Source organism: Pseudoliparis swirei, chromosome 6, assembly GCF_029220125.1.
Source record: "Pseudoliparis swirei isolate HS2019 ecotype Mariana Trench chromosome 6, NWPU_hadal_v1, whole genome shotgun sequence".
NCBI classification, from domain to species: Eukaryota; Metazoa; Chordata; class Actinopteri; order Perciformes; family Liparidae; genus Pseudoliparis; species Pseudoliparis swirei.
This window is the reverse complement of record NC_079393.1, coordinates 3,305,060-3,330,272: the sequence shown is the minus strand read 5'-3', so window position 1 is coordinate 3,330,272 and position 25,213 is coordinate 3,305,060. Positions and strand designations below refer to the sequence as shown.

The 25,213-nt window shown below is 46.0% G+C and overlaps 2 protein-coding genes across 3 annotated transcripts in view; both read right to left on the bottom strand.

Moving 5' to 3' along the window:
* The window catches only part of mdkb (midkine b), a 7,298-nt gene extending 3,740 nt beyond the window's left edge, over nucleotides 1-3,558 (bottom strand). The window contains exons 1-2 of one of the 2 annotated variants that reach the window (XM_056416274.1): nucleotides 3,487-3,558; nucleotides 115-203 (exon numbers count right to left, since the gene is read on the bottom strand). In XM_056416274.1, coding sequence (XP_056272249.1) covers nucleotides 115-202 — 88 coding nt within the window. In that variant the 5' untranslated portion in view covers nucleotide 203; nucleotides 3,487-3,558. Of the gene's footprint in view, nucleotides 1-114; nucleotides 272-3,486 lie in introns of those variants that run through there. The other variant, XM_056416273.1, reaches the window with a different exon arrangement.
* Nucleotides 3,559-8,086: 4,528 nt separating this feature from the next.
* The window catches only part of dgkzb (diacylglycerol kinase, zeta b), a 31,505-nt gene continuing 14,378 nt past the window's right edge, over nucleotides 8,087-25,213 (bottom strand). Inside the window, exons 8-31 of the mRNA XM_056416277.1 lie at nucleotides 23,924-24,040; nucleotides 23,469-23,543; nucleotides 23,173-23,274; nucleotides 21,667-21,749; nucleotides 20,132-20,165; nucleotides 19,916-20,047; nucleotides 18,014-18,154; nucleotides 17,860-17,938; nucleotides 17,194-17,249; nucleotides 16,728-16,790; nucleotides 16,193-16,266; nucleotides 16,011-16,122; nucleotides 15,037-15,236; nucleotides 14,631-14,731; nucleotides 13,254-13,366; nucleotides 12,644-12,695; nucleotides 12,523-12,563; nucleotides 12,277-12,452; nucleotides 12,179-12,210; nucleotides 11,877-11,914; nucleotides 11,667-11,787; nucleotides 11,128-11,164; nucleotides 10,940-11,039; nucleotides 8,087-9,219 (exon numbers count right to left, since the gene is read on the bottom strand). Of these exons, the coding sequence (XP_056272252.1) occupies nucleotides 9,103-9,219; nucleotides 10,940-11,039; nucleotides 11,128-11,164; nucleotides 11,667-11,787; nucleotides 11,877-11,914; nucleotides 12,179-12,210; nucleotides 12,277-12,452; nucleotides 12,523-12,563; nucleotides 12,644-12,695; nucleotides 13,254-13,366; nucleotides 14,631-14,731; nucleotides 15,037-15,236; nucleotides 16,011-16,122; nucleotides 16,193-16,266; nucleotides 16,728-16,790; nucleotides 17,194-17,249; nucleotides 17,860-17,938; nucleotides 18,014-18,154; nucleotides 19,916-20,047; nucleotides 20,132-20,165; nucleotides 21,667-21,749; nucleotides 23,173-23,274; nucleotides 23,469-23,543; nucleotides 23,924-24,040 (2,196 nt within the window). The 3' untranslated portion in view covers nucleotides 8,087-9,102. The remainder of the gene's footprint in view (nucleotides 9,220-10,939; nucleotides 11,040-11,127; nucleotides 11,165-11,666; nucleotides 11,788-11,876; nucleotides 11,915-12,178; nucleotides 12,211-12,276; nucleotides 12,453-12,522; nucleotides 12,564-12,643; nucleotides 12,696-13,253; nucleotides 13,367-14,630; nucleotides 14,732-15,036; nucleotides 15,237-16,010; nucleotides 16,123-16,192; nucleotides 16,267-16,727; nucleotides 16,791-17,193; nucleotides 17,250-17,859; nucleotides 17,939-18,013; nucleotides 18,155-19,915; nucleotides 20,048-20,131; nucleotides 20,166-21,666; nucleotides 21,750-23,172; nucleotides 23,275-23,468; nucleotides 23,544-23,923; nucleotides 24,041-25,213) is intronic.

Below are 25,213 nucleotides of genomic sequence, written 5' to 3'. Positions count from 1 at the left end.
TATATATACAAATATATATATGTATATCTATGTATATATATCTATATCTTGGGTGAAAGTCATTCGTTTGTCCCAACGTCAGAACGAAGGAGAGTCAGTAGGGTGACCTCTGACCTCGGTGGGCTTTGGCCTTCCTGGTGGCCTCGGCCGGCAGCGCCAGGGCCAGAAGCAGCAGCAGCGTCACTGAGAACACACTTTGCATTCTGCAGAGACACAAACGTGAAGTCATGAAGCATTTCACACTAATACACACACTAATTCACATACTCATACACACACTAATACACACACTAATACACATCCTCATACACACACTAATACACACACTAATACACATACTCATACACATACTCATACACACACTAATACACATACTAATACACATACTCATACACACACTAATACACACACTAATACACATACTCATACACACACTAATACACACACTAATACACACACTAATACACATACTCATACACACACTAATACACACACAAATAAACACACTAATACACATCCTCATACACACACTAATACACACACAAATACACACACTAATACACACACTAATACACACACTAATACACACACTAATACACACACAAATACACACACTAATACACATACTCATACACACACTAATACACACACAAATACACACACTAATACACACACTAATACACATACTCATACACACACTAATACACACACAAATACACACACTAATACACACTAATACACACACTAATACACACACTAATACACACACTAATACACACACTAATACACACACTAATACACACACTAATACACACACTAATACACACACGAATACACACACTAATGCACACTAATACACACTAATACACATACTCATACACACACAAATACACACACTAATACACACACTAATACACACAAATACACACACAAATACACACACTAATACACACACTAATACACACACAAATACACACACTAATACACACACTAATACACACACTAATACACACACAAATACACACACTAATACACACACTACTACACACACTAATACACACACAAATACACACACTAATACACACACTAACAACCATGATGAAGCAGGAGCACCAAGGTGGAGCTCATTACCCGCTTTTACTACCAATGTAGGAGAATTATCATAACTATGATGACTGGCTGATAGTTTTGAACCAATTCATTACAAGGACAGTTCAAAGAGATGCAAAACGATGAAGAGACTTCAAAGGGATGCAAAACAACTACAAAGAGATGAAAAAAACTCCAAAGATACTTCAAAGAGATGTCAAACAACTACAAAGAGAAGTAAAACAACTCCAAAGAGACTTCAAAGAGAAGTAAAACAACTCCAAAGAGACTTCAAAGAGATGTCAAACAACTACAAAGAGAAGAAAAACAACTACAAAGAGACTTCAAAGAGATGTCAAACAACTACAAAGAGAAGAAAAACAACTACAAAGAGACTTCAAAGAGATGTCAAACAACTACAAAGAGATGGAAAACAACTACAAAGAGATGGGAACTAACTAAAAAGAGACGTAAAACAACTAAAAACAGACTTCAAAGAGATGGAAAACTACAAAACAACCAAAGGACAACAAAGAGCCTTGTTCTCTTTGGGGGTCTTGCTCTGGTGGGGTTGGTCTCTGGGGCTCTTTGGGGTCTCTGGGGCTCTCTGGGGGCCTTTGGGCTCTCTGGGGCTCTCTGGGGGTCTTTGGGGGTCTCTGGGGGTCTTTGGGGTCTCTGGGGGTCTCTGGGGTCTCTGGGGTCTTTGGGGTCTTTGGGGTCTCTGGGGGTCTTTGGGGTCTCTGGGAGTCTGGGGTCTTTGGGGTCTCTGGGGGTCTCTGGAGGTCTTTGGGGTCTTTGGGGTCTCTGGGGGTCTTTGGGGTCTTTGGGGGTCTTTGGGGTCTTTGGGGTCTCTGGGGGTCTCTGGGCGTCTCTGGGGGTCTCTGTGGGTCTCTGTGGGTCTCTGGGGGTCTTTGGGGTCTCTGGGAGGCAGCGTGTCTGTCTGTGTTCTGGATGTTTATGTTAGCGTGACACTAGCTGGCCTTCTGGTCCAGATGGTCCACATGTAGTCCGCCCCCCCACATGAAGTCTGCCCCCCCACATGTAGTCCGCCCCCCCACATGTAGTCTGCCCCCACATGTAGTCCGCCCCCCCACATGAAGTCTGCCCCCCAACATGTAGTCCGCCCCCCCACATGCAGTCCGCCCCCACATGTAGTCCGCCCCCACATGTAGTCCGCCCCCCCAGACTTGAATAATCTGCTGTGGTCTCCAGGATTACAGACGTAGGCCAACGTTCTGTTGTTCTGCACATTTCTGGATTTATTCATCTCGCCGTGATTAAAGCGGCTCAGACGAGAAATGCGGTGCTTTAAAAAAAACCCACAATGCACCTCTTCCCCCGGTGTCATTGTGCTGAGGACTGACCGACTCCTTTCAGGCCTACAGCCAAGCTCCTCCTGCTCCTCCTGCTCCTCCTGCCCTGCTGGGGCCTTTTATGAGGAGAGAACCGGCTCTCAGCAAGAGGGGGGGGGGGGGTCCTGAAAGAGCCCTTCAGAGTCCCTTCAAAAGAATACTGATTCATTTGCCCAAAACAAAGCTCCTCTAGCCTGGCTTCATCTCTCTAACCCCCCCGCCCTCAATGGAAAGAAACTTGCATCAGAAAACAAAGAAGACGGGGAGAAGAAGGGGAGAAGAAGGAGAAGGGAGAGAGGAGCAAGGAGAAGTAGAAAGGAGAAATGAGGAGCAGCAGGAGAAGGAGCAGCAGGGCGCTCTGCAGACCTCCTGCTGCTCCTTCTCCTCTTTAAAGTTTTAAGACAGAAAACTTCTGCAAAGTTTCTCCAAAGATGTTTTAATGTCTTTTGAAGAATTTACAATAAAATGTAAAACTGTAGAATTATTATATAAAACATCAAACCAGCAACAACAACAACAACATGACGCTTATGTAAACAAGACAATAATAAGTTATAAAACAATGAATATTTCAAACATGTAATATTATATAATAAACATCTTTAAAATAAACATCTTTAAAATAAACATCTTTAAATACCCGACATGAGAAAGAAGATCAAAATGATTTAACAGAACGATGAAGAAACTAAACTAACAGATAATATAAAATTATAAACATTTCCATATTTAAAAACATATTTCCATATGTTAAACATATTGAATAAATAAATAAAATCATCCAAATCAATATATTAAATAAACGCAAAACAACAATTATTATAATTAATTCAATAATCAACAGGAAAATATTAAAATAGTTATTTTTCAAATGATTAAATCTTTATTTAAACTCTCAGCTGATCAACAGATTAATGAACTCATCATTACAGAATCTATAAATCAATAAATAAATAAACCAATAAATCGATAAATCTATAAATCTATAAATCTAGATGAATACATAAAATCTAAATGTTGAAAAGTGTAAAAGATTAAAACTCACTTGCTGAGCGAAGACGAGCAGCCGGTCGACTGAAGAGAGGAAGACTTCTGTCGCTGCTGCTCCACACACACACACGCGCACACACACACACACGCGCACACACATACACACACACACACACACACAAGCCCTCTCTCTGACATCACAGGCTTTAATCCAAACACTGAGGAACAAAACAGCTCATTAACATAGTGTGTGTGTGTGTGTGTGTGTGTGTGTGTGTGTGTGTGTACTACGTGTGTGTAAGGGTTTGTGTGTGTGAGGGTGTGTATTATGTGTGTGTGTATATGTGTGTGTACATGTGTGTGTGTACATGTGTGTGTATATGTAAGTGTATGTGTGTGTGTGTAGATGTGTGTGTGTACATGTGTGGGTATATGTAAGTGTATATGTGTGTGTGTAGATGTGTGTTTGTATATGAATGTGTACATGTGTGTGTACATATGGGTGTAAGGGTGTGTATATGTGTGTGTACATATATGTGTGTACATGTGTGTATATGTGTGTGTACATGTGTGTGTAAGGGTGTGTGTGTACATGTGTGTGTGTATATATGTACATGTGTGTGTAAGGGTGTGCGTGTACATGTGTGTGTACATGTGTGTGCATGTGTGTGCATATGTGTGTGTACATATGTGTGTAAGGGTGTGTGTGTGTATATGTGTGTGTGTGTATATGTGTGTGTACATGTGTGTGTAAGGCAGTGGCGGGCCGTGGGCCTGGGGCCTGGGCCTTCAGTGAGGTCCTACACAGTCCCACCCGAATTAATCCACCTCTTATTACTATCATTATGATGCCATGGCTCTAGACCAGGGCTGCTCAATACGTCGATCACGGCGTAGTATTGGTAGATCGCATGACATTAAAAAAATTGGCCCGCCCCCGTCATTTTCACTATAGCACGTCTTTGTTCATTTATTAAACTAAACAGCCGTCTGATGTTGATCGGATCTACACAACAGCATGTCATTTCTCTCGGCTCTCCGTCTCGCGCGCTGCAGAATGCGCGCATCATGACGGAGAAAAAGAAGAAAAAAAGTCACTTGCACTAGTTTGTTCACTAAACAGGGCATTGTCGCACCCAAAGCAGATTCACCGTGATGATAAAGACACATAACTATTCACTGAAAATAAAAGAAAGAAAACAAATAATTTGCAACATAGGCTATTTGCCATTTTATTTTGTGCCAAACATACATACACATTTAATAAAAAATAGAATGCATTGTATGCCTACTCACCAGAGACTGATTATTTGAACACAAAATCCATCCTTCTTTCTTTCCTCAAGAAGACTTCAATGACTCTGTTGTACAGTCTATCTGTGCGTTTTAGTTCCACCAATAAGTCCTTTTCTATCGACATGGAGGCTAATGCTGAAACCCGAGTCTGTCCAGGAGCAAAAGTTCGTCTTGAGAAAGGCGTTAAAAGTATATGCTCGACCAAATCGACATCTTCTCCTCCTTCCGCCATTGTGGGTTGAAAAAACAGCTTTGTAGTCCGCGAATTAATTCCTTTATCAAATTCAGTTTCCTAGTTCTGAGGTTCTGCATCTACCTGCCCATAGGACACGCCTCTCAATATTGGTAATCCAATCAAAAGACGTGCAGCACTCCGCCTGCTTGCTGCTCCTGTGCCGGTTCCGGGGCCTTCTAGAAGGCCTAGAGGAGCCAACTCTAAAGCTGATTGGTTGACACAACATCGTCATTCCCATTCACTTGAAGCTACCAGCGCCCGCAATGTTGATTCTGAAGGCCTAAGGGCAGATTTTAGCCCCCTGGCAACACACGACGGCTGAATATGATTGGCTAAAAGATCTAACATAAAGACCAGCCCTCCAAATCTCAACCTGGCGCTGGCAGCAGCGTAACCAAGAGGAACGCTATGAAATGAAGAGTGTAACTCTTACTTTGGGGAATCATTGAATACATATTTGTGGGAACATTTATTAAAAAATATATATATATTCTGATGATGTTTAGGCCAGCAGAGAAGGCCTTGCTGGCCCTGACGGCCCGCCACTGGTGTAAGGGTGTGTGTGTGCATATGTGTGTGTGTGTATATGTGTGTGTACATATGTGTGTAAGGGTGTGTGTGTACATGTGTGTGTAAGGGTGTGTGTGTGCATATGTGTGTGTGTGTGTATATGTGTGTGTACATGTGTGTAAGGGTGTGTGTGTGCATATGTGTGTGTACATGTGTGTGCATGTGTGTGCATATGTGTGTGTACATGTGTGTGTAAGGGTGCGCGTGTACATGTGTGTGTACATGTGTGTGCATGTGTGTGTATGTGTGTGTACATGTGTGTATATGTGTGTGTGTGTATATGTGTATGTGTGTACATGTGTGTGTATGTGTGTATGTGTGTACATGTGTGTATATGTGTGTACATGTGTGTGTATGTGTGTGTGTGTGTATGTGTGTGTACATGTGTGTGTGTATATGTGTGTATGTGTGTGTAAGGGTGTGTGTGTGTGTGTGCATATGTGTGTGTACATGTGTGTGTAAGGGTGTGTGTGTGCATGTGTGTGTACATGTGTGTAAGGGTGTGTGTGTGCGCTGACAGGTGAACAGGTGAGTGATGTCACAGCTCCTCTAACTGGGTCACAGTTCATCTGGAAATAAAAACTATTTTATTATTTTACTTCTAAAAGTAACAATGAAGCGTTTTAAAGTTTCATCATCAAAATAAAAGTAGCAAAAGTTAAAGTTCTCATTTTAGTTTTATTTAAGTTATAATGTTGTTTATATTTATTTGACGCATCACACTTTTATGATGACGGTTTCTACCTACATATATTAATATTAACCACAATAACAATTGACCGGACCCTGGACACCTCGCGCCCTGTAGGGGGCGCTATTGAGCCGATTTCAAAGGACTAAAATCACATCATACGTTGAAGACAGTTATCCTGTGTGCTAAGCTTGGCTGTGTTTTGCCTTCATGGCAAAGAGTCCGTTCCTACGGCAACAGCCTTTTATTAAACAGAAAGATTTTGCAGACCAATAATCAATCGGGTTTCATGACTGTTCTGCCCACATGTGAAGCCGGTCCCATGTTTACCTCGGAGGAAGGGGCTACACTAAAGCATGAAAGAAATCACACAGAAATAAAAATAGCCGACTTCCGGTACGGTTCAGAGCGTGGTCCCAAGAGACTTTTCTTTCCGTCTACATGTGTTACATATGCCTACCAAGTTTTATACATGTAGGTCAAACGTAGCAATGGGGCTGCTTAAATTCAGATTTATAGGGGGCGCTATCGAGCCGACTCATCATTTTGAAGAATTCAAATTGTATCCGGTGAATAAATCTTTGATTCTAAATGTGTGGCAATTTTAGCTACCGATCGATCATGCTTAGTCCCTCCGAAGCCCCTTCGTTGTTCACTGCGAAGAATGGGTTGCCACGGCAACAGCGTAACACAAAGGTTATGTCATGATGTATGAGAAAAATGGAGCAGATTAGATCATCTATGGCCAAGTTACATCACATTTTGATGGCAAATTCTGTTTCTTTACCGTTGCTCCGAACTCTGTTTAATATTTTTTAAATCTTTCAACAGGATTTCACGGCTAAGGTCTCAAGACCAGACTGGCTTCAAGCTCTAGGAGTTGACTGGTTTACAACTCCCCAAAAGCAGATATTTAGATATTTATTGCAGTAATTTGGTGGGGATAGGCCAAGTGATTTGGAAGTTATGTGTCTTTACATATTAGGCCACACCCCTTAGATGTTCATTGGTCCATATCTTTTGAACGCAATGAGATATCAACAAGCTTTTGACAATTTATGATGACATTGAACCAATAATGAACCACAGAAAGTTGTGTGAGAATCGGACCAAGCGTTTAAGAGATGAAAAAAAAAGTGTTTTAACTAAATAAAAAATGGCTGAGAATCTGAATAGGCACATTTTATGTCCACCATTAACTTATTTGTAGAGCTCCGAGTGAACATCTACACCAAATTTCAAGTAAATCGGTCATTGATGAAAAAAAGTATGATCTTTTCCAACTCAAGGGGGCGGTCTTGAGCTATTTTCTCCGACTTTTTCTCGACGCCCCAATCAGATAAGTATTTTCGCCAAGTTGGATAGGTGTGGACATTTTGAATATTGTAGGTTTGGGCCGAGCCGCTCCTAAGAATAAACATTAGAATAACAATAGGTCCTCGACTGAATTCGTCGGACCTCGAGCCCGAATTAGGTTTTCACAAGTACTTTTATTATGAAGACAGAACCTCCTTCGGGTCTTGCAGGTCTTCCTTTCGGTTCCCATTCAGGTCACTCAAGTCTTCCTTCAGATCCTCTAGGCCTTCTTTGAGGTCAATCAAATCTTCCTTCAGGTCAGTGAAGTCTTCCAGTCTTCCTTCAGGTCCGTCAGGTCCTCCTTCAGGTCTTCTTTCAGGTCCTTCGGGCCATTCAAATCTTCCTTCAGATCCTCTAGGTCTTCCTTCAGGTCAGTGAGGTCTTCCTTCAGGTCTTCATTCAGGTCTTCCTTCAGGTCCTTCGATCTTAAAATCAAATCAGTAAAGTTTCTGATAGATGTTGTCTTGATGAGACTCTAAATGGAATCATGTCACATTCTTCTCAGAAAACGGTTCCTGATGCTTTTTATTGCAGCAGGTCAGAAATGATAAAACTACAGCGAAGAGTTATTATAATATCATACAGTAAGACGTCATGTATTACTTATACGCTGAGGCAGAAGCTGGCTGAACACGTCACCATGAAGGAATCACACTTATGAAACAGAAACAAATATCATGTCGTCTGAGATATATATATATATATATGTATATATCTAAAATGCCTTTTGCGGAGTTTGATCTCAAAGCAAAACGTGTGTTTTTAATTAAATCTCTACAAAAGAAACATAAATAGCTAAATTCATCTGAGTCTAAGTTAAATATCCAACGTGTGAACAAACACTTATTTCTGTGGAGTAAACATGAGCAGTAAATACATCCAGAAGGTCTGAGGAGACCAGAGGTCAAAGGTCAGGTTCACCCAGAGACACGTTCAGTTTGTAGCTGAGAGTCTTTGAATCCCCAAGAGTGTCTCCACACGCCTTCATCCAGAGATCTCTGGGCCTTCTGTATCCTGCCTCCCTAACCGAGTCACGGAGGTCTTGAGACATGGAGGACTTGAGACATAGAGGACTTGAGACATAGAGGACTTGAGACATAGAGGACTTGAGACGTAGAGGACTTGAGATGTGGAGGTCTTGAGACGTGGAGGTCTTGAGACGTGGAGGTCTTGAGACGTGGAGGTCTTGAGACGTGGAGGTCTTGAGGCGTGGAGGTCTTGAGACGTGGAGGTCTTGAGACGTGGAGGTCTTGAGACGTGGAGGTCTTGAGACGTGGAGGTCTTGAGACGTGGAGGTCTTGAGACGTGGAGGACTTGAGACGTGGAGGTCTTGAGACGTGGAGGTCTTGAGACGTGGAGGTCTTGAGACGTGGAGGTCTTGAGACGTGGAGGACTTGAGATGTGGAGGTCTTGAGACGTGGAGGTCTTGAGACGTGGAGGTCTTGAGACGTGGAGGTCTTGAGGCGTGGAGGTCTTGAGACGTGGAGGTCTTGAGACGTGGAGGTCTTGAGACATGGAGGACTTCAGACCGCCGTCTCCTGGTCCTCCCTCTGGATCATCTGGTAATGTTGGCGGTTCTCCAGATATTCAGACAGTTCCTGGTCGTCGGCCTTCTCAGCGCGACGTTTGGGCGTCTCACCCTGAAACAGTAAAGAAACGGTGTAGTGCAATAAATAAACACAATAGAATGAAGTAAAAAAAAAAGTAGAGTGCAGTTCAGAAACAGTAGAGTGTAGTACATAAACAGTAGAGTGCAGTACATAAACAGTAGAGTGCAGAACATAAACAGTAGAGTGGAGGACAGAACCAGTAGAGTGCAGGACATAACCAGTAGAGTGTAGTACATAAACAGTAGAGTGTAGAACATAAACAGTAGAGTGTAGTACATAAACAGTAGAGTGCAGAACAGAACCAGTAGAGTGCAGGACATAAACAGTAGAGTGCAGGACAGAACCAGTAGAGTGCAGGACAGAACCAGTAGAGTGCAGGACATAAACAGTAGAGTGCAGGACATAAACAGTAGAGTGCAGTACATAAACAGTAGAGTGCAGGACATGAACAGTAGAGTGCAGGACATAAACAGTAGAGTATAGTACATAAACAGTAGAGTGCAGTACAGAAACAGTAGAGTGCAAGACATGAACAGTAGAGTGTAGAACATAAACAGTAGAGTGCAGGACATAAACAGTAGAGTGCAGGACATAAACAGTAGAGTGCAGTACATAAACAGTAGAGTGCAGGACATAAACAGTAGAGTGTAGTACATAAACAGTAGAGTGCAGGACATAAATAGTAGAGTGTAGTACATAAACAGTAGAGTGCAGGACATAAATAGTAGAGTGTAGTACATAAACAGTAGAGTGCAGGACATAAACAGTAGAGTGCAGGACATAAACAGAGTGTAGTACATAAACAGTAGAGTGTAGTACATAAACAGTAGAGTGCAGGACATAAACAGAGTGTAGTACATAAACAGTAGAGTGCAGGACATAAACAGTAGAGTGCAGAACATAAACAGAGTGTAGTACATAAACAGTAGAGTGCAGAACATAAACAGTAGAGTGCAGGACAGAACCAGTAGAGTGCAGGACATAAACAGTAGAGTGCAGAACATAAACAGTAGAGTGTAGTACATAAACAGTAGAGTGCAGGACATAAACAGTAGAGTGTAGTACATAAACAGTAGAGTGTAGGACATAAACAGTAGAGTGTAGTACATAAACAGTAGAGTGTAGGACATAAACAGTAGAGTGTAGTACATAAACAGTAGAGTGCAGGACATAAACAGTAGAGTGCAGGACATAAACAGTAGAGTGTAGGACATAAACAGTAGAGTGCAGGACATAAACAGTAGAGTGCAGGACATAAACAGTAGAGTGTAGTACATAAACAGTAGAGTGTAGGACATAAACAGTAGAGTGCAGAACATAAACAGTAGAGTGCAGGACATAAACAGTAGAGTGCAGTACATAAACAGTAGAGTGCAGGACATAAACAGTAGAGTGTAGTACATAAACAGTAGAGTGCAGAACATAAACAGTAGAGTGTAGGACATAAACAGTAGAGTGCAGAACATAAACAGTAGAGTGCAGGACATAAACAGTAGAGTGCAGTACATAAACAGTAGAGTGCAGAACATAAACAGTAGAGTGCAGGACATAAACAGAGTGTAGTACATAAACAGTAGAGTGCAGGACAGAACCAGTAGAGTGCAGGACAGAACCAGTAGAGTGCAGGACAGAACCAGTAGAGTGCAGGACAGAACCAGTAGAGTGCAGGACAGAACCAGTAGAGTGCAGGACAAGAAGATGAGTGAACCTGTTGGTCATTGGTTACAGGAGGAAACAAGATGGCGTCTACCTGCAGGTCCGTCTTCATGAGCGACGCCCCCGCCTCCACCAGGAGGTGACAGACGCTCCTCTGACAGGAGGCGGCGGCTTTATGGAGCGCCGTCTCTCCTCTGGAGTCCAGACAGGAAGATGAACACCACGTTGGAACAATACACAGGTTGAAGGTATTCAGAGTACTTTACAAGAAGCTTGACTCACGTCTGCGTCTCCGTGACGTCCAGGTGAGTCGAGGGCACTGAGGACGGAAACAAGAGCTTCACAAACAACAGGTGGACAACGGTGACTCATCACGATGTCAGAGGCAGGCTCGGTTTGCAGAGGATCCCTCTTCATTCTGGAGAAAAATACACACCTAACCTACCTAACTACATATCTACTGTAGAGATCTACATACCGACAGACCTACCGATCTGTCTAAATACCCAACTACCTATATATCTACCTCCCTACCTACCCCTACCTACCTCTACCTTCCTACCTACCTACCTACCTTCCTACCTTCCTTCCTACCTACCTTCCTACCTTCCTTCCTACCTACCCCGTTCTAAAAACATGAGAACCAGGGAACCTGAGAAGAAAGAAGGTGTGTACAGTGTGTACAGTGCGTACAGTGTGTGTACAGTGTACAGTGTGTACTGTGTGTAGTGTGTGTACAGTGCGTACAGTGTGTACTGTGTGTGTAGTATGTGTGTACAGTGTGTACAGTGTGTACTGTGTGTACTGTGTGTAGTGTGTACCGTTGTCGATGAGGTACTTGAGGATCTCCTTGCTGCCGGCCTCCACCGCGTGGTGCAGCAGAGAGCAGCCGGCCTCGTCCTGCAGCAGGATGTCTGCCCCCTGCTGGTGGAGCTCAGTCAGCTGCACAACAACAACAACAACAACAACAACAACAACAGAGTCACTCCAGTCTGTCATGAACTAAGTGAAGTGTAGGTTTCCAGACTCACCCGGTTCAGGTCTTCTGCCTTGATGCAGTCCATCAACTCTGAAACAGGTCAAAGGTCAAAGGTCAGCTCTGCAGATCTTTAAATATACTGTTATTTAAATATTCAAATCAGTATTTTAACAGTCAGAAAATATATACCAAAATATATATATATACTGACATATATATATATATAAATAATTTACTATATATATATAGAATATAATATATATATACACACAGTATGTATACAGTATATAATATATATAGACTCAGAGTATATAATATATATATATATTGATAGTATATTTAGTGACGGTTTACCTTGTTGAAGGTCGTGTGAGGTCGATGAAGAACTGAGGAAGACGAGAGACGTTAGAACATTGGGACTTCGACATGAGACTCAGCGATAACGGTCTCACCTCGGGGGCGAGGAGGGGAAGACAAACTGGGTCTGCCGGTCCTGGTCCTGGTGCTCCTCAGAGTCCACCGGGTCCAGAACTCCAGGAGAGGTGGCCACGGTCTGCTGGAGGACCAGCTCCGGGTCCAGGATGTAGATCTCCTCCAGAGAGATCTCCGTCACGTAGTTCAGGTGCTCCTGAAACAAGGAGAACGGAGCGCTGAAGAGGAGCTCATGGGGAGCAGCCTGGAGCTGAGCCGGGTCACACCTGGGCCCGGTCCATCCGGTAGAAGCGGTCTGCAGTGGTACCTGAAACACAAAGACCAGGAGTCAGGTTCTCTGTGGGGGGGCGGACTCTGAGACTCTGTGGGGGGGAGGGTAGAACTTACAGTCCAGGAAACACCACTTCATGGACAACTTCTGTGGAGACACGTCACCGGACTGGAGGGGCAGAGAGACGGGAGACACACGTTGGTCCTGGACTCTAGAGGAGTCACCGTGAGACCCTCACATCACTTCAGACCCCCTCACATCACGTCAGACCCCCTCACATCACGTCAGACCCCCTCACATCACGTCAGACCCCCTCACATCACGTCAGACCCCCTCACATCACGTCAGACCCCCTCACATCACGTCAGACCCCCTCACATCACGTCAGACCCCCTCAGATCACGTCAGACCCCCTCACATCACGTCAGACCCCCTCACATCACGTCAGACCCCCTCACATCACGTCAGACCCCCTCACATCACTTCAGACCCCATCACATCACGTCAGACCCCCTCACATCACTTCAGACCCCATCACATCACGTCAGACCCCATCACATCACGTCAGACCCCATCACATCACGTCAGACCCCCTCACATCACTTCAGACCCCATCACATCACGTCAGACCCCCTCACATCACGTCAGACCCCCTCACATCACGTCAGACCCCATCACATCACTTCAGACGTGAATCCATAACGTGAGGGACTATCTCAAGCAGACCTGATCCAGTCTCTGCTGGTCCTGGTCCAGGTCTTCATGCAGGCGCTCGATGAACAGACGACAGGTCTCCAGGTCGCTGTCTCCGGGGACGGTGATGACTCCTAGAGGAGTCGCTGCAGAGGAAAGGACACAAAGTCAGAGGGAGGACATGTCAAGGTCAGAGGGAGGACACGTCAAGGTCAGAGGGAGGACACGTCAAGGTCAGAGGGAGGATACGTCAAGGTCAGAGGGAGGACACGTCAAGGTCAGAGGGAGGATACGTCAAAGTCAGAGGGAGGACACGTCAAGGTCAGAGGGAGGACACGTCAAGGTCAGAGGGAGGATACATCAAGATCAGAGGGAGGACACGTCAAGGTCAGAGGGAGGATACGTCAAGATCAGAGGGAGGACACGTCAAGGTCAGAGGGAGGACACGTCAAGGTCAGAGGGAGGATACGTCAAGGTCAGAGGGAGGACACGTCAAGGTCAGAGGGAGGATACGTCAAGATCAGAGGGAGGACACGTCAAGGTCAGAGGGAGGATACGTCAAGGTCAGAGGGAGGATACGTCAAGGTCAGAGGGAGGACACGTCAAGGTCAGAGGGAGGACACGTCAAGATCAGAGGGAGGACACGTCAAGGTCAGAGGGAGGATACGTCAAGGTCAGAGGTAGGACACGTCAAGGTCAGAGGGAGGATACGTCAAGGTCAGAGGGAGGACACGTCAAGATCAGAGGGAGGACACGTCAAGGTCAGAGGGAGGACACGTCAAGGTCAGAGGGAGGACACGTCAAGGTCAGAGGGAGGATACGTCAAGGTCAGAGGGAGGATACGTCAAGGTCAGAGGGAGGACACGTCAAGATCAGAGGAAGGACACGTCAAGGTCAGAGGGAGGACACGTCAAGATCAGAGGAAGGACACGTCAAGGTCAGAGGGAGGACACGTCAAGGTCAGAGGGAGGATACGTCAAGGTCAGAGGGAGGATACGTCAAGGTCAGAGGGAGGACACGTCAAGATCAGAGGAAGGACACGTCAAGGTCAGAGGGAGGACACGTCAAGATCAGAGGAAGGACACAAAGTCAGAGGGAGGACATGTCAAGGTCAGAGGGAGGACACGTCAAGATCAGAGGGAGGACACGTCAAGGTCAGAGGGAGGACACGTCAAGATCAGAGGGAGGACACGTCAAGGTCAGAGGGAGGACACGTCAAGGTCAGAGGGAGGACACGTCAAGGTCAGAGGGAGGACACGTCAAGATCAGAGGGAGGACACGTCAAGATCAGAGGGAGGACACAGCAAGGTCAGAGGGAGGACACAGCAAGGTCAGAGGTACCGGGCCGTCTGCCTATGAGAGACTTGATGAGCTCATCAGTCGCTGATGTTTAACCCTTCACTGACTCACAGGCCTCCTTCAGCTGGTCCTTGTCGTAGTGCAGAGCCTCGTAGGCCGTCATGCTGATCCGGTTCACCTTGATCTGGAGCTTCTCAGGAAGCGGCTGCTGACTACACACACACACACACACACACACACACACACACACACACACACACACACACACACACACACACACACACACACACACACACACACACACACACACACACACACACACACACACACACACACACACACACACACACACACACACACACACACACACACACACACACACACACACACACACACACACACACACACACACACACACACACACACACACACACACACACACACACAGAGTCACTCATAGTGGAGTATGTACAGTGCGCGTCGTGTTCCCTCAGTCGAGGCTGCAGGCTGCGGTTACTCGTTGAGGTGGGGCATGGAGACCCTCCTCTTGGTCTTCTGCAGCATGTCGGCCTGGTTCCTCAGGTCGATGTGGATGATGGAGGGAGCCAGCCTGCAGGGCTCTCCGTCCACCTGCATGGGGATGGACTTGTAGGTGGTCAGGGTCACTTCCTTACACTGGTGGAGCCGCTCGCCGTGACCGCCGACCTGCAGGGTGGCCTGGACACAACAACCACAGGTTACACCCACAACAACAAACACCAACAACCTCAAACCACCAACAACAACCAACAACCACCAACAAACACAAATAACCACAATAAAAACACCAACAACCTCAAACCACCAACAACCAACAACAACAACCACAAACACCAACAACCACAAATAACCACAATAAAAACACCAACAACCTCAAACCACCAACAACAACCAACAACAACAACCACAAACAACCACCAACAAACACAGACAACCACAAACACCAACACCCACAAACAAACACCAATAATCACAAACAAACACCAACAACAACAAACAACCACAACCAACAACAACAACCACCAACAACCTCAAACAACAACCAACAAACAACAACAACCAACAACAATCACAAACAAACACCAACAAACACAAACAAACACCAACAACAACAAACGACCACAACCAACAATAAAAACACCAACAAACACAAATACTTATAAACAACCACAAACAACCAGAATTTACACCCACAACAGCCAACAAACATGTCGTCTGATGTGGTCTCACGTGGTCTGGCGTCTCACGTGGTCTTGCGTGGTCTGGCGTGGTCTCACGTGGTCTGACGTGGTCTCACGTGGTCTCACGTGGTCTGGCGTGGTCTCACGTGGTCTCACGTGGTCTCACGTGGTCTCACGTGGTCTCACGTGGTCTCACGTGGTCTGGCGTGGTCTCACGTGGTCTGGTCTCACGTGGTCTCACGTGGTCTCACGTGGTCTCACGTGGTCTCACCAGAGACGTCATGGTGAAGCCGATGACCTCGATGAAGCCGTCGTCGTGGCGCTGCGGTTCAAACTCCTGGTGGTCTCCGGGGTGACCCCACGGCGCGGTGCCGGCGCAGTACCTGCAGCACACGAGAGCGGTTAGGGGTCCCTGAGCTGCTCCGCCTCCAGGGACCAGGGACAGGTTCAGACCTGGGGATGTTGAGGAAGAGCAGACACTGAAGCTTCAGCTCCTGGACTTTGGCCGTCAGGTCCGTACCGTCACACTGAGGAAAGAAGGCACGACTTCATGATCCTTGGATAAGAACCACAGAGAGGACGATCACAATGTCAACAACAACAACAACAACATGGCCTCTCCTCGGCTGGCTCGTGAGACTTCCTTGTTGCGGAATAATCTTTCACCGCTGGATCAACATCTCATCGTCTGAACCGCGGCTCCGTGTTAGGGTCGGGGGGGCTGGAGCCGCCGGACCTGGACGACCTTCATGTCAGTGGCACAACTAGGGCGACCGTGGATCAGAGGTCAGCAGGTCGGTGGTTCAATCCCCGCCCTCGTGCACGCGTCCTTGAGCAAGACCCCTGACCCTTTGCTCCCTGTCTGTTCTACGGTGTGTGAGTGGAAGTCCGTCCATATGTGATCTGAACTAATGGAGATCAAAGGCATCTGAACCTGTGATTGATGATGAGGAGGAACCAGAGACTCGTCAGGGTCTTGAAGACTCACCACCACTCGGATGTGCTTGGCGAGGTCTTTGGAACTCCCGCTCAGGAAGTCTGAGAAGGCCGCCTGAAACACACATCGTAATTATTAATAACTAGAACGGGCACTCGGTAGAGCGCATACCTTCACATATCACAAGATTGGGCATTGAATTATGAACATGTTGGCATTAGTTTTATGCCAATTGGATAGAAATTGACCACGCTATGGTAAAAAGAAGATTTTGACCTTTTCATGACCTTGACCTTTGACCCGATCTATCCCAAAATCTAATCAAATGGTCCCCGGATAATAACCAATGATCCCACCAAATTGTATGAGATTCGGTTTAATACTTTTTGAGTTATGCGAGTAACACGCATACAAATAAATAAATACACGGCGATCAAAACATAACCTTCCGCATTTTCAATGCGAAGGTAATAATAATAACTGGAGCACAGACATGAGACTGCAGTGAGACACTCACTCCTGCGTAGAACATCTTGTTCCTGAAGCGGCTGCTGAACTTCTCCGGGTTCGCCTCTGGAGAAACAAACAAGAAACATTCAAGGTTTCTGTTTCCAAATGGAAACACAGAGGAACTCGTCTCCATTATTTGGTTCCATCGCACGAGGATTTCATTTCACGCGGGAGCTCTTTATTGATGCTGTAATCAGGCCGCCAAGCGCTGTCGATAAGACCAGAACAAACAGGAGGCGCTCCGGACTCGCGTCTCTGTTTGCAGACTGAAAGGTCAGCGGATGTTTCACGCTTCATGAACTCGGTTCAGATCACGGCAGGAGGAGCAGATATGTCTTTGAGAGGGACCATCTAGATCTCCAGGATCCACTTCAGGACCTCAACATGTGCCGTACGAGTCCTTCGGGGAGATCTGACCCACCCGAAGACCTCCAGACGTTCAGGGAAGAGTTGCAGAGCAGAAAGGAGCTGGAGATTCTGAGCGGTTAAAGGTCATCCAGGACTCGGCCCTGTGGCGTCAGTGCAGTGGTAGTAACGGTGGGTTTTCACCACGAATATAAATGTAATCAGGGCAAAAACAACCAATACAAATTAAGACTGAACCCTGAATGTCCCCAAACCCAAGATAGAGGCGAGGTATGCAGCCCATCTGATGAGCCTCTGGTGGACTCACCTCTGGACTCGTGGAAGCCCAGCGTGACGTGAGCGTCGAAGCCCAGACTGAAGTAGTTGTTGAAGACGTCGATGGGAAGCTGAGGAGCAGCAAAAGGGCGACATCGTTAAAGCCGCCCGTCTGCAGGTGAGCTCTGAGGCCGCTCTCTGCTCACCTTGTCGGTCTCATGCTCATCCCGGTCCTCCGGCCGGGCCTCAGGGTTCGCCTCAACGTTCAGGTTCCATCGGTCCAGCTGGACGATGTTTCCGTCCTCCACGTGTGAGAGGATCTTTGTTAGCGGTTCATCGGTGTATCCCTGAGAGAGTCAGCCCCAGTAGAGCTCCAGTTAAACCACAGTAGAGCTCCAATTAAACCCCAGTAGAGCTCCAGTTAAACCCCAGTAGAGCTCCAGTTAAACGACAGTAGAGCTCCAGTTAAACCCCAGTAGAGCTCCAATTAAACCCCAGTAGAGCTCCAGTTAAACCACAATAGAGCTCCAGTTAAACCCCAGTAGAGCTCCAGTTATACCCCAGTAGAGCTCTAGTTAAACCCTAGTAGAGCTCCAGTTAAACCCCAGTAGAGCTCCAGTTAAACCACAGTAGAGCTCCAGTTAAACCCCAGTAGAGCTCCAATTAAACCCCAGTAGAGCTCCAGTTAAACCCCAGTAGAGCTCTAGTTAAACCCCAGTAGAGCTCTAGTTAAACCCCAGTAGAGCTCCAGTTAAACCCCAGTAGAGCTCTAGTTAAACCACAGTAGAGCTCCAATTAAACCCCAGTAGAGCTCCAGTTAAACCCCAGTAGAGCTCTAGTTAAACCCCAGTAGAGCTCCAGTTAAACCACAGTAGAGCTCCAATTAAACCCCAGTAGAGCTCCAGTTAAACCCCAGTAGAGCTCCAATTAAACCCCAGTAGAGCTCCAGTTAAACCACAGTAGAGCTCCAATTAAACCCCAGTAGAGCTCCAGTTAAACCCCAGTAGAGCTCCAATTAAACCCCAGTAGAGCTCCAGTTAAACCCCAGTAGAGCTCTAGTTAAACCCCAGTTGAGCTCAATTAAACCCCAGTAGAGCTCTAGTTAAACCCCAGTAGAGCTCCAGTTAAACCCCAGTAGAGCTCCAGTTAAACCCCAGTAGAGCTCTAGTTAAACCCCAGTAGAGCTCCAGTTAAACCCCAGTAGAGCTCCAGTTAAACCCCAGTAGAGCTCCAGTTAAACCCCAGTAGAGCTCTAGTTAAACCCCAGTAGAGCTCTAGTTAAACCCCAGTAGAGCTCCAATTAAACCCCAGTAGAGCTCCAGTTAAACCCTAGTAGAGCTCCAGTTAAACCCCAGTAGAGCTCTAGTTAAACCCCAGTAGAGCTCCAGTTAAACCCCAGTAGAGCTCCAGTTAAACCACAGTAGAGCTCTAGTTAAACCCCAGTAGAGCTCTAGTTAAACCACAGTAGAGCTCCAGTTAAACCCCAGTAGAGCTCCAGTTAAACCCCAGTAGAGCTCTAGTTAAACCCCAGTAGAGCTCTAGTTAAACCCCAGTAGAGCTCTAGTTAAACCACAGTAGAGCTCTAGTTAAACCCCAGTAGACCTCCAGTTAAACCCCAGTAGAGCTCCAGTTAAACCCGAGTAGAGCTCTAGTTAAACCCCAGTAGAGCTCTAGTTAAACCCCAGTAGAGCTCTAGTTAAACCCCAGTAGAGCTCCAGTTAAACCACAGTAGAGCTCCAGTTAAACCCCAGTAGAGCTCTAGTTAAACCCCAGTAGAGCTCTAGTTAAACCCCAGTAGAGCTCTAGTTAAACCCCAGTAGAGCTCTAGTTAAACCCCAGTAGAGCTCTAGTTAAACCCCAGTAGAGCTCTAGTTAAACCCCAGTAGAGCTCTAGTTAAACCCCAGTAGAGCTCCAGTTAAACCCCAGTAGAGCTCTAGTTAAACCCCAGTAGAGCTCTAGTTAAACCCCAGTAGAGCTCTAGTTAAACCCCAGTAGAACCCAGTATAGCTCCAGTAGAACCCATTAGAGTTCTAGTTAAACTCCGGTAGAACCCAGTAGAACCCAGGAGAGCTCCAGTAGAACCCAGTAGAGCTCCAGTAGAACTCACCCCTCCCCAGTTGAGAGTTCTCGCCAGGTCGTTGCCGGTACCCAGAGGGAGGATGCCCACAGGAGGTTGAGGGCGGAGCTTCAGCTCATCCAATACGGACAAGATCCAGCCCACCTGAGCACACACACACACACACACACACGTGGCCAAAGGCAATTCTCGGTTCTCGGACCCGTGACTCCTTGACTCACAGTGCTGCCTCCTTACAGGCCAGGATCTCAGGTTGGGCTTGGTGGGGCATAGCTCCAACCTGCAAAGCAACGCATTAACGTATCCGGACAGGAGAAAAAGGGAATTGGGACCCCTGAGCCAGTCTGGTCTTGGTCTGGTCTTGGTCTGGTCTTGGTCTGGTCTTGGTCTGGTCTTGGTCTGGTCTTGGTCTGGTCTTGGTCTGGTCTTGGTCTGGTCTTCGTCTGGTCTTCGTCTGGTCTTAGTCTGGTCTTAGTCTGGTCTTAGTCTGGTCTTAGTCTGGTCTTAGTCTGGTCTTACTCTCATACCTGCAAACTCATGAGGGGTGAAAAAGGTGAAAACGGGGGGGGGGGGGTGCACGTGATTTTTTTTTTTTTTTTTGTCACCACATCCACGTTGTTTGAAGCCTCAAAGCTTTTAGAACCACAACTACAGTCATTTTATTGTTCTGACCACAAATCTAAATAATGATAATAAACAGTTTAAGAACAAAAGGTCCTCCGCTCTGACTCAGCCCTATAATGATAGTAATAACAAATATACATTGTCATTATATATAATATGGTTAGAGTCATTCATGAACCAACTTCCTTTTTTTTTTCCTGAACAGTCCTCATGGACTTCTCCCTGAATCTGTTCTGTCTCTACCTGTTTGTCACGATATTCATATTATAACTTCTATACATATTACATACCTGCCATAAATATCATGATACCCGATACCAGAATTCAATACAATACCATAAAAACAATATGGTACCATAAATATGAGACTGGTATATTTATCTATAATAGTAATAAATAAAACATCTGTATGGTTCACTTTTTACCAACTTGTTCAACACTTAACAAATGACAGTAATATGAGTATTAATACAGCCAGATATGAATGAAACTACATGGTTCCATCATAGCATTGATTATCACTATGAGGCGTTAGTCTCTGACCAGATGATCCACAGTTCATCAGGATGAGCAGCTGTAGTTACACAACTTTACAGACTGAAACATTTCACTTCTGGCATCTTTTTATTTGTTAAGCCGAAGTCGGTCTCTAAGCTCCGCCTCTTCTCTCGCTGTGAGCTGCGCAGCGCAGTGTGCGCAGACAGCTCGACACGGAGCAGCGCGTGCGCTCTGATCGCTCTCTTAATGAAGTATCGATACTAAAAATATGCTAAATCACATGGTGTTTAACGTACGGGTACTTTGTTAGCATCACTACACCGTGCAGCGTGACAGCAGCAGATGTAGCGGGATGACATTCAAGCTAACCTGAACCCCCAAACGCTGTGGACATCTGAACGCTGATTGGCCGAGACGCGACACGTGCCATCAAAGATGTTTTATTGCGAAGAGCAACACTTCACACTTTTCTCCGCGTCTCACTGCAATCTCAACGGCAGCGGGCCAGGTGACACCCAAAAACAAAAACTCTTCGGATCTCCACGATTCACGTGGATGACCTATTTTGAGTTCAAAACGGTGAATTTCACCGAAAGGTGACAAGTTTGCAGGTCTTCTGGTCTTCGTCTGGTCTTCGTCTGGTCTTAGTCTGGTCTTACCCCTCTCTGGGTCCTCCCTTCGTCAGGTCAAACACCTGCCGGGGGTTCAGGGACCACATGAAGGACTGGATGATTTTGGCTCCCTGAAAATAAAACAATGAAATCAGGAGGAACAGTTAATCGTTTATCGATTCAATTAAACATAAGCAAAATGTCTGAAAGAGTCCAGGGTCTGGGTTCCCTCATGTGGTCTTAAAGACTCACCTGGTTCCCTCATGTGGTCTTAAAGACTCACCTGGTTCCCTCATGTGGTCTTAAAGACTCACCTGGTTCCCTCATGTGGTCTTAAAGACTCACCTGGTTCCCTCATGTGGTCTTAAACACTCACCTGGTTCCCTCATGTGGTCTTAAAGACTCACCTGGTTCCCTCATGTGGTCTTAAAGACTCACCTGGTTCCCTCATGTGGTCTTAAAGACTCACCTGGTTCCCTCATGTGGTCCTAAAGACTCACCTGGTTCCCTCATGTGGTCTTAAAGACTCACCTGGTTCCCTCATGTGGTCTTAAAGACTCACCTGGTTCCCTCATGTGGTCTTAAAGACTCACCTGGTTCCCTCATGTGGTCTTAAAGACTCACCTGGTTCCCTCATGTGGTCTTAAAGACTCACCTGGTTCCCTCATGTGGTCTTAAACACTCACCTGGTTCCCTCATGTGGTCTTAAAGACTCACCTGGTTCCCTCATGTGGTCTTAAAGACTCACCTGGTTCCCTCATGCGGTCTTAAACACTCACCTGGTTCCCTCATGTGGTCTTAAACACTCACCTGGTTCCCTCATGTGGTCTTAAACACTCACCTGGTTCCCTCATGTGGTCTTAAAGACTCACCTGGTTCCCTCATGTGGTCTTAAAGACTCACCTGGTTCCCTCATGTGGTCTTAAACACTCACCTGGTTCCCTCATGTGGTCTTAAAGACTCACCTGGTTCCCTCATGTGGTCCTAAAGACTCACGTGGTTCCCTCATGTGGTCTTAAACACTCACCTGGTTCCCTCATGTGGTCTTAAACACTCACCTGGTTCCCTCATGTGGTCTTAAACACTCACCTGGTTCCCTCATGTGGTCTTAAAGACTCACCTGGTTCCCTCATGTGGTCTTAAACACTCACCTGGTTCCCTCATGTGGTCTTAAAGACTCACCTGGTTCCCTCATGTGGTCTTAAACACTCACCTGGTTCCCTCATGTGATCTTAAAGACTCACCTGGTTCCCTCATGTGGTCCTAAAGACTCACGTGGTTCCCTCATGTGGTCTTAAACACTCACCTGGTTCCCTCATGTGGTCTTAAACACTCACCTGGTTCCCTCATGTGGTCTTAAAGACTCACCTGGTTCCCTCATGTGGTCTTAAACACTCACCTGGTTCCCTCATGTGGTCTTAAAGACTCACCTGGTTCCCTCATGTGGTCCTAAAGACTCACGTGGTTCCCTCATGTGGTCTTAAACACTCACCTGGTTCCCTCATGTGGTCTTAAACACTCACCTGGTTCCCTCATGTGGTCTTAAACACTCACCTGGTTCCCTCCACTCTTGGGGTTCACGAACACCAGCAGAGGCTTCATGAGCGGCGAGGTCACCGGCTTCAGCAGGAAGGGCTTCCAGCGGCCATCTTGGATCTGACCACGCGGAGCAGAAGCACCACGAGCTGGTCACATGACATCATCCTCAATGTTCTAACGATACAACAGCCTCTCAAAGACGAGAGGTCACTACAGTCAGGCTCACAGGACGCGGTGGAGGAGACTCGTGTTTATTAGACGTGCTAACCGTTAGCTGCACGCTAATCCCCTTGAGCTGTGGCCGTTCTCACCTCTGAGCCCTTCTTGCTCAACTTGTTGCATTTCAGCGACGTCCTTTTCTTCTTTTTACTCGACTTTAAAGACGACTGAACAAATAAACACAACAACATTAATATATATACACATTACATAAAGTTCATGACCCAACCAAACAATGAGTGATGAGCTTCCTGTCGGTTGTCCTGGGATTAAGATGCACAAGTAGTGAGTTAAAGTAGATTTACTCAGAAATTAAACATACATACAGTATATCATAAGGATTTAATATAAAATAAAGATAGAAGCAAATAATTAGTAATAGCCTACATTTAAAATATAGTGCTAGATTACTTATTCCAACATAAAAGCAGTCATGATAAAAATCGTGGTGATAAGTGCTAAGTTCATGACCAGGACACGGTTTAAACGAGAGCGAGAAGAAGACACGGGGCCTCACAAGTATAGAGAAACAAACACGTGTGTGTACCTGTGTTTTGCGGACCCTGATGATCCAGGTAGGAGGGATGATGACGGCAGCGTGAGCTCCCAGAGAGCAGCACTCCTCGATCTGCTGCAGCATGAAGCACGTCACCTTATTGTGGTACTGAAACAGACAGGAAGTCACCTTATTGTGGTACTGAAACAGACAGGAAGTCACCTTATTGTGACACTGACACAGACAGGAAGTCACCTTATTGTGGTACTGAAACAGACAGGAAGTCACCTTATTGTGGTACTGAAACAGACAGGAAGTCACCTTATTGTGGTACTGAAACAGACAGGAAGTCACCTTATTGTGACACTGAAACACAGACAGGAAGTCACCTTATTGTGACACTGACACAGACAGGAAGTCACCTTATTGTGACACTGAAACAGACAGGAAGTCACCTTATTGTGACACTGACACAGACAGGAAGTCACCTTATTGTGACACCGACACAGACAGGAAGTCACCTTATTGTGACACTGACACAGACAGGAAGTCACCTTATTGTGATACTGAAACAGACAGGAAGTCACCTTATTGTGATACTGAAACAGACAGGAAGTCACCTTATTGGGATACTGAAACAGACAGGAAGTCACCTTATTGTGACACTGACACAGACAGGAAGTCACCTTATTGTGACACTGACAGACAGGAAGTCACCTTATTGTGACACTGACACACAGACAGGAAGTCACCTTATTGTGACACTGACACAGACAGGAAGTCACCTTATTGTGACACTGACACAGACAGGAAGTCACCTTATTGTGATACTGAAACAGACAGTAAGTCACCTTATTGTGATACTGAAACAGACAGGAAGTCACCTTATTGGGATACTGAAACAGACAGGAAGTCACCTTATTGTGACACTGACACAGACAGGAAGTCACCTTATTGTGACACTGACAGACAGGAAGTCACCTTATTGTGACACTGACACAGACAGGAAGTCACCTTATTGTGACACTGACACAGACAGGAAGTCACCTTATTGTGATACTGAAACAGACAGGAAGTCACCTTATTGTGACACTGACACACAGACAGGAAGTCACCTTATTGTGACACTGACACAGACAGGAAGTCACCTTATTGTGATACTGAAACAGACAGGAAGTCACCTTATTGTGATACTGAAACAGACAGGAAGTCACCTTATTGTGACACTGACACACAGACAGGAAGTCACCTTATTGTGACACTGACAGACAGGAAGTCACCTTATTGTGACACTGACACAGACAGGAAGTCACCTTATTGTGACACTGACAGACAGGAAGT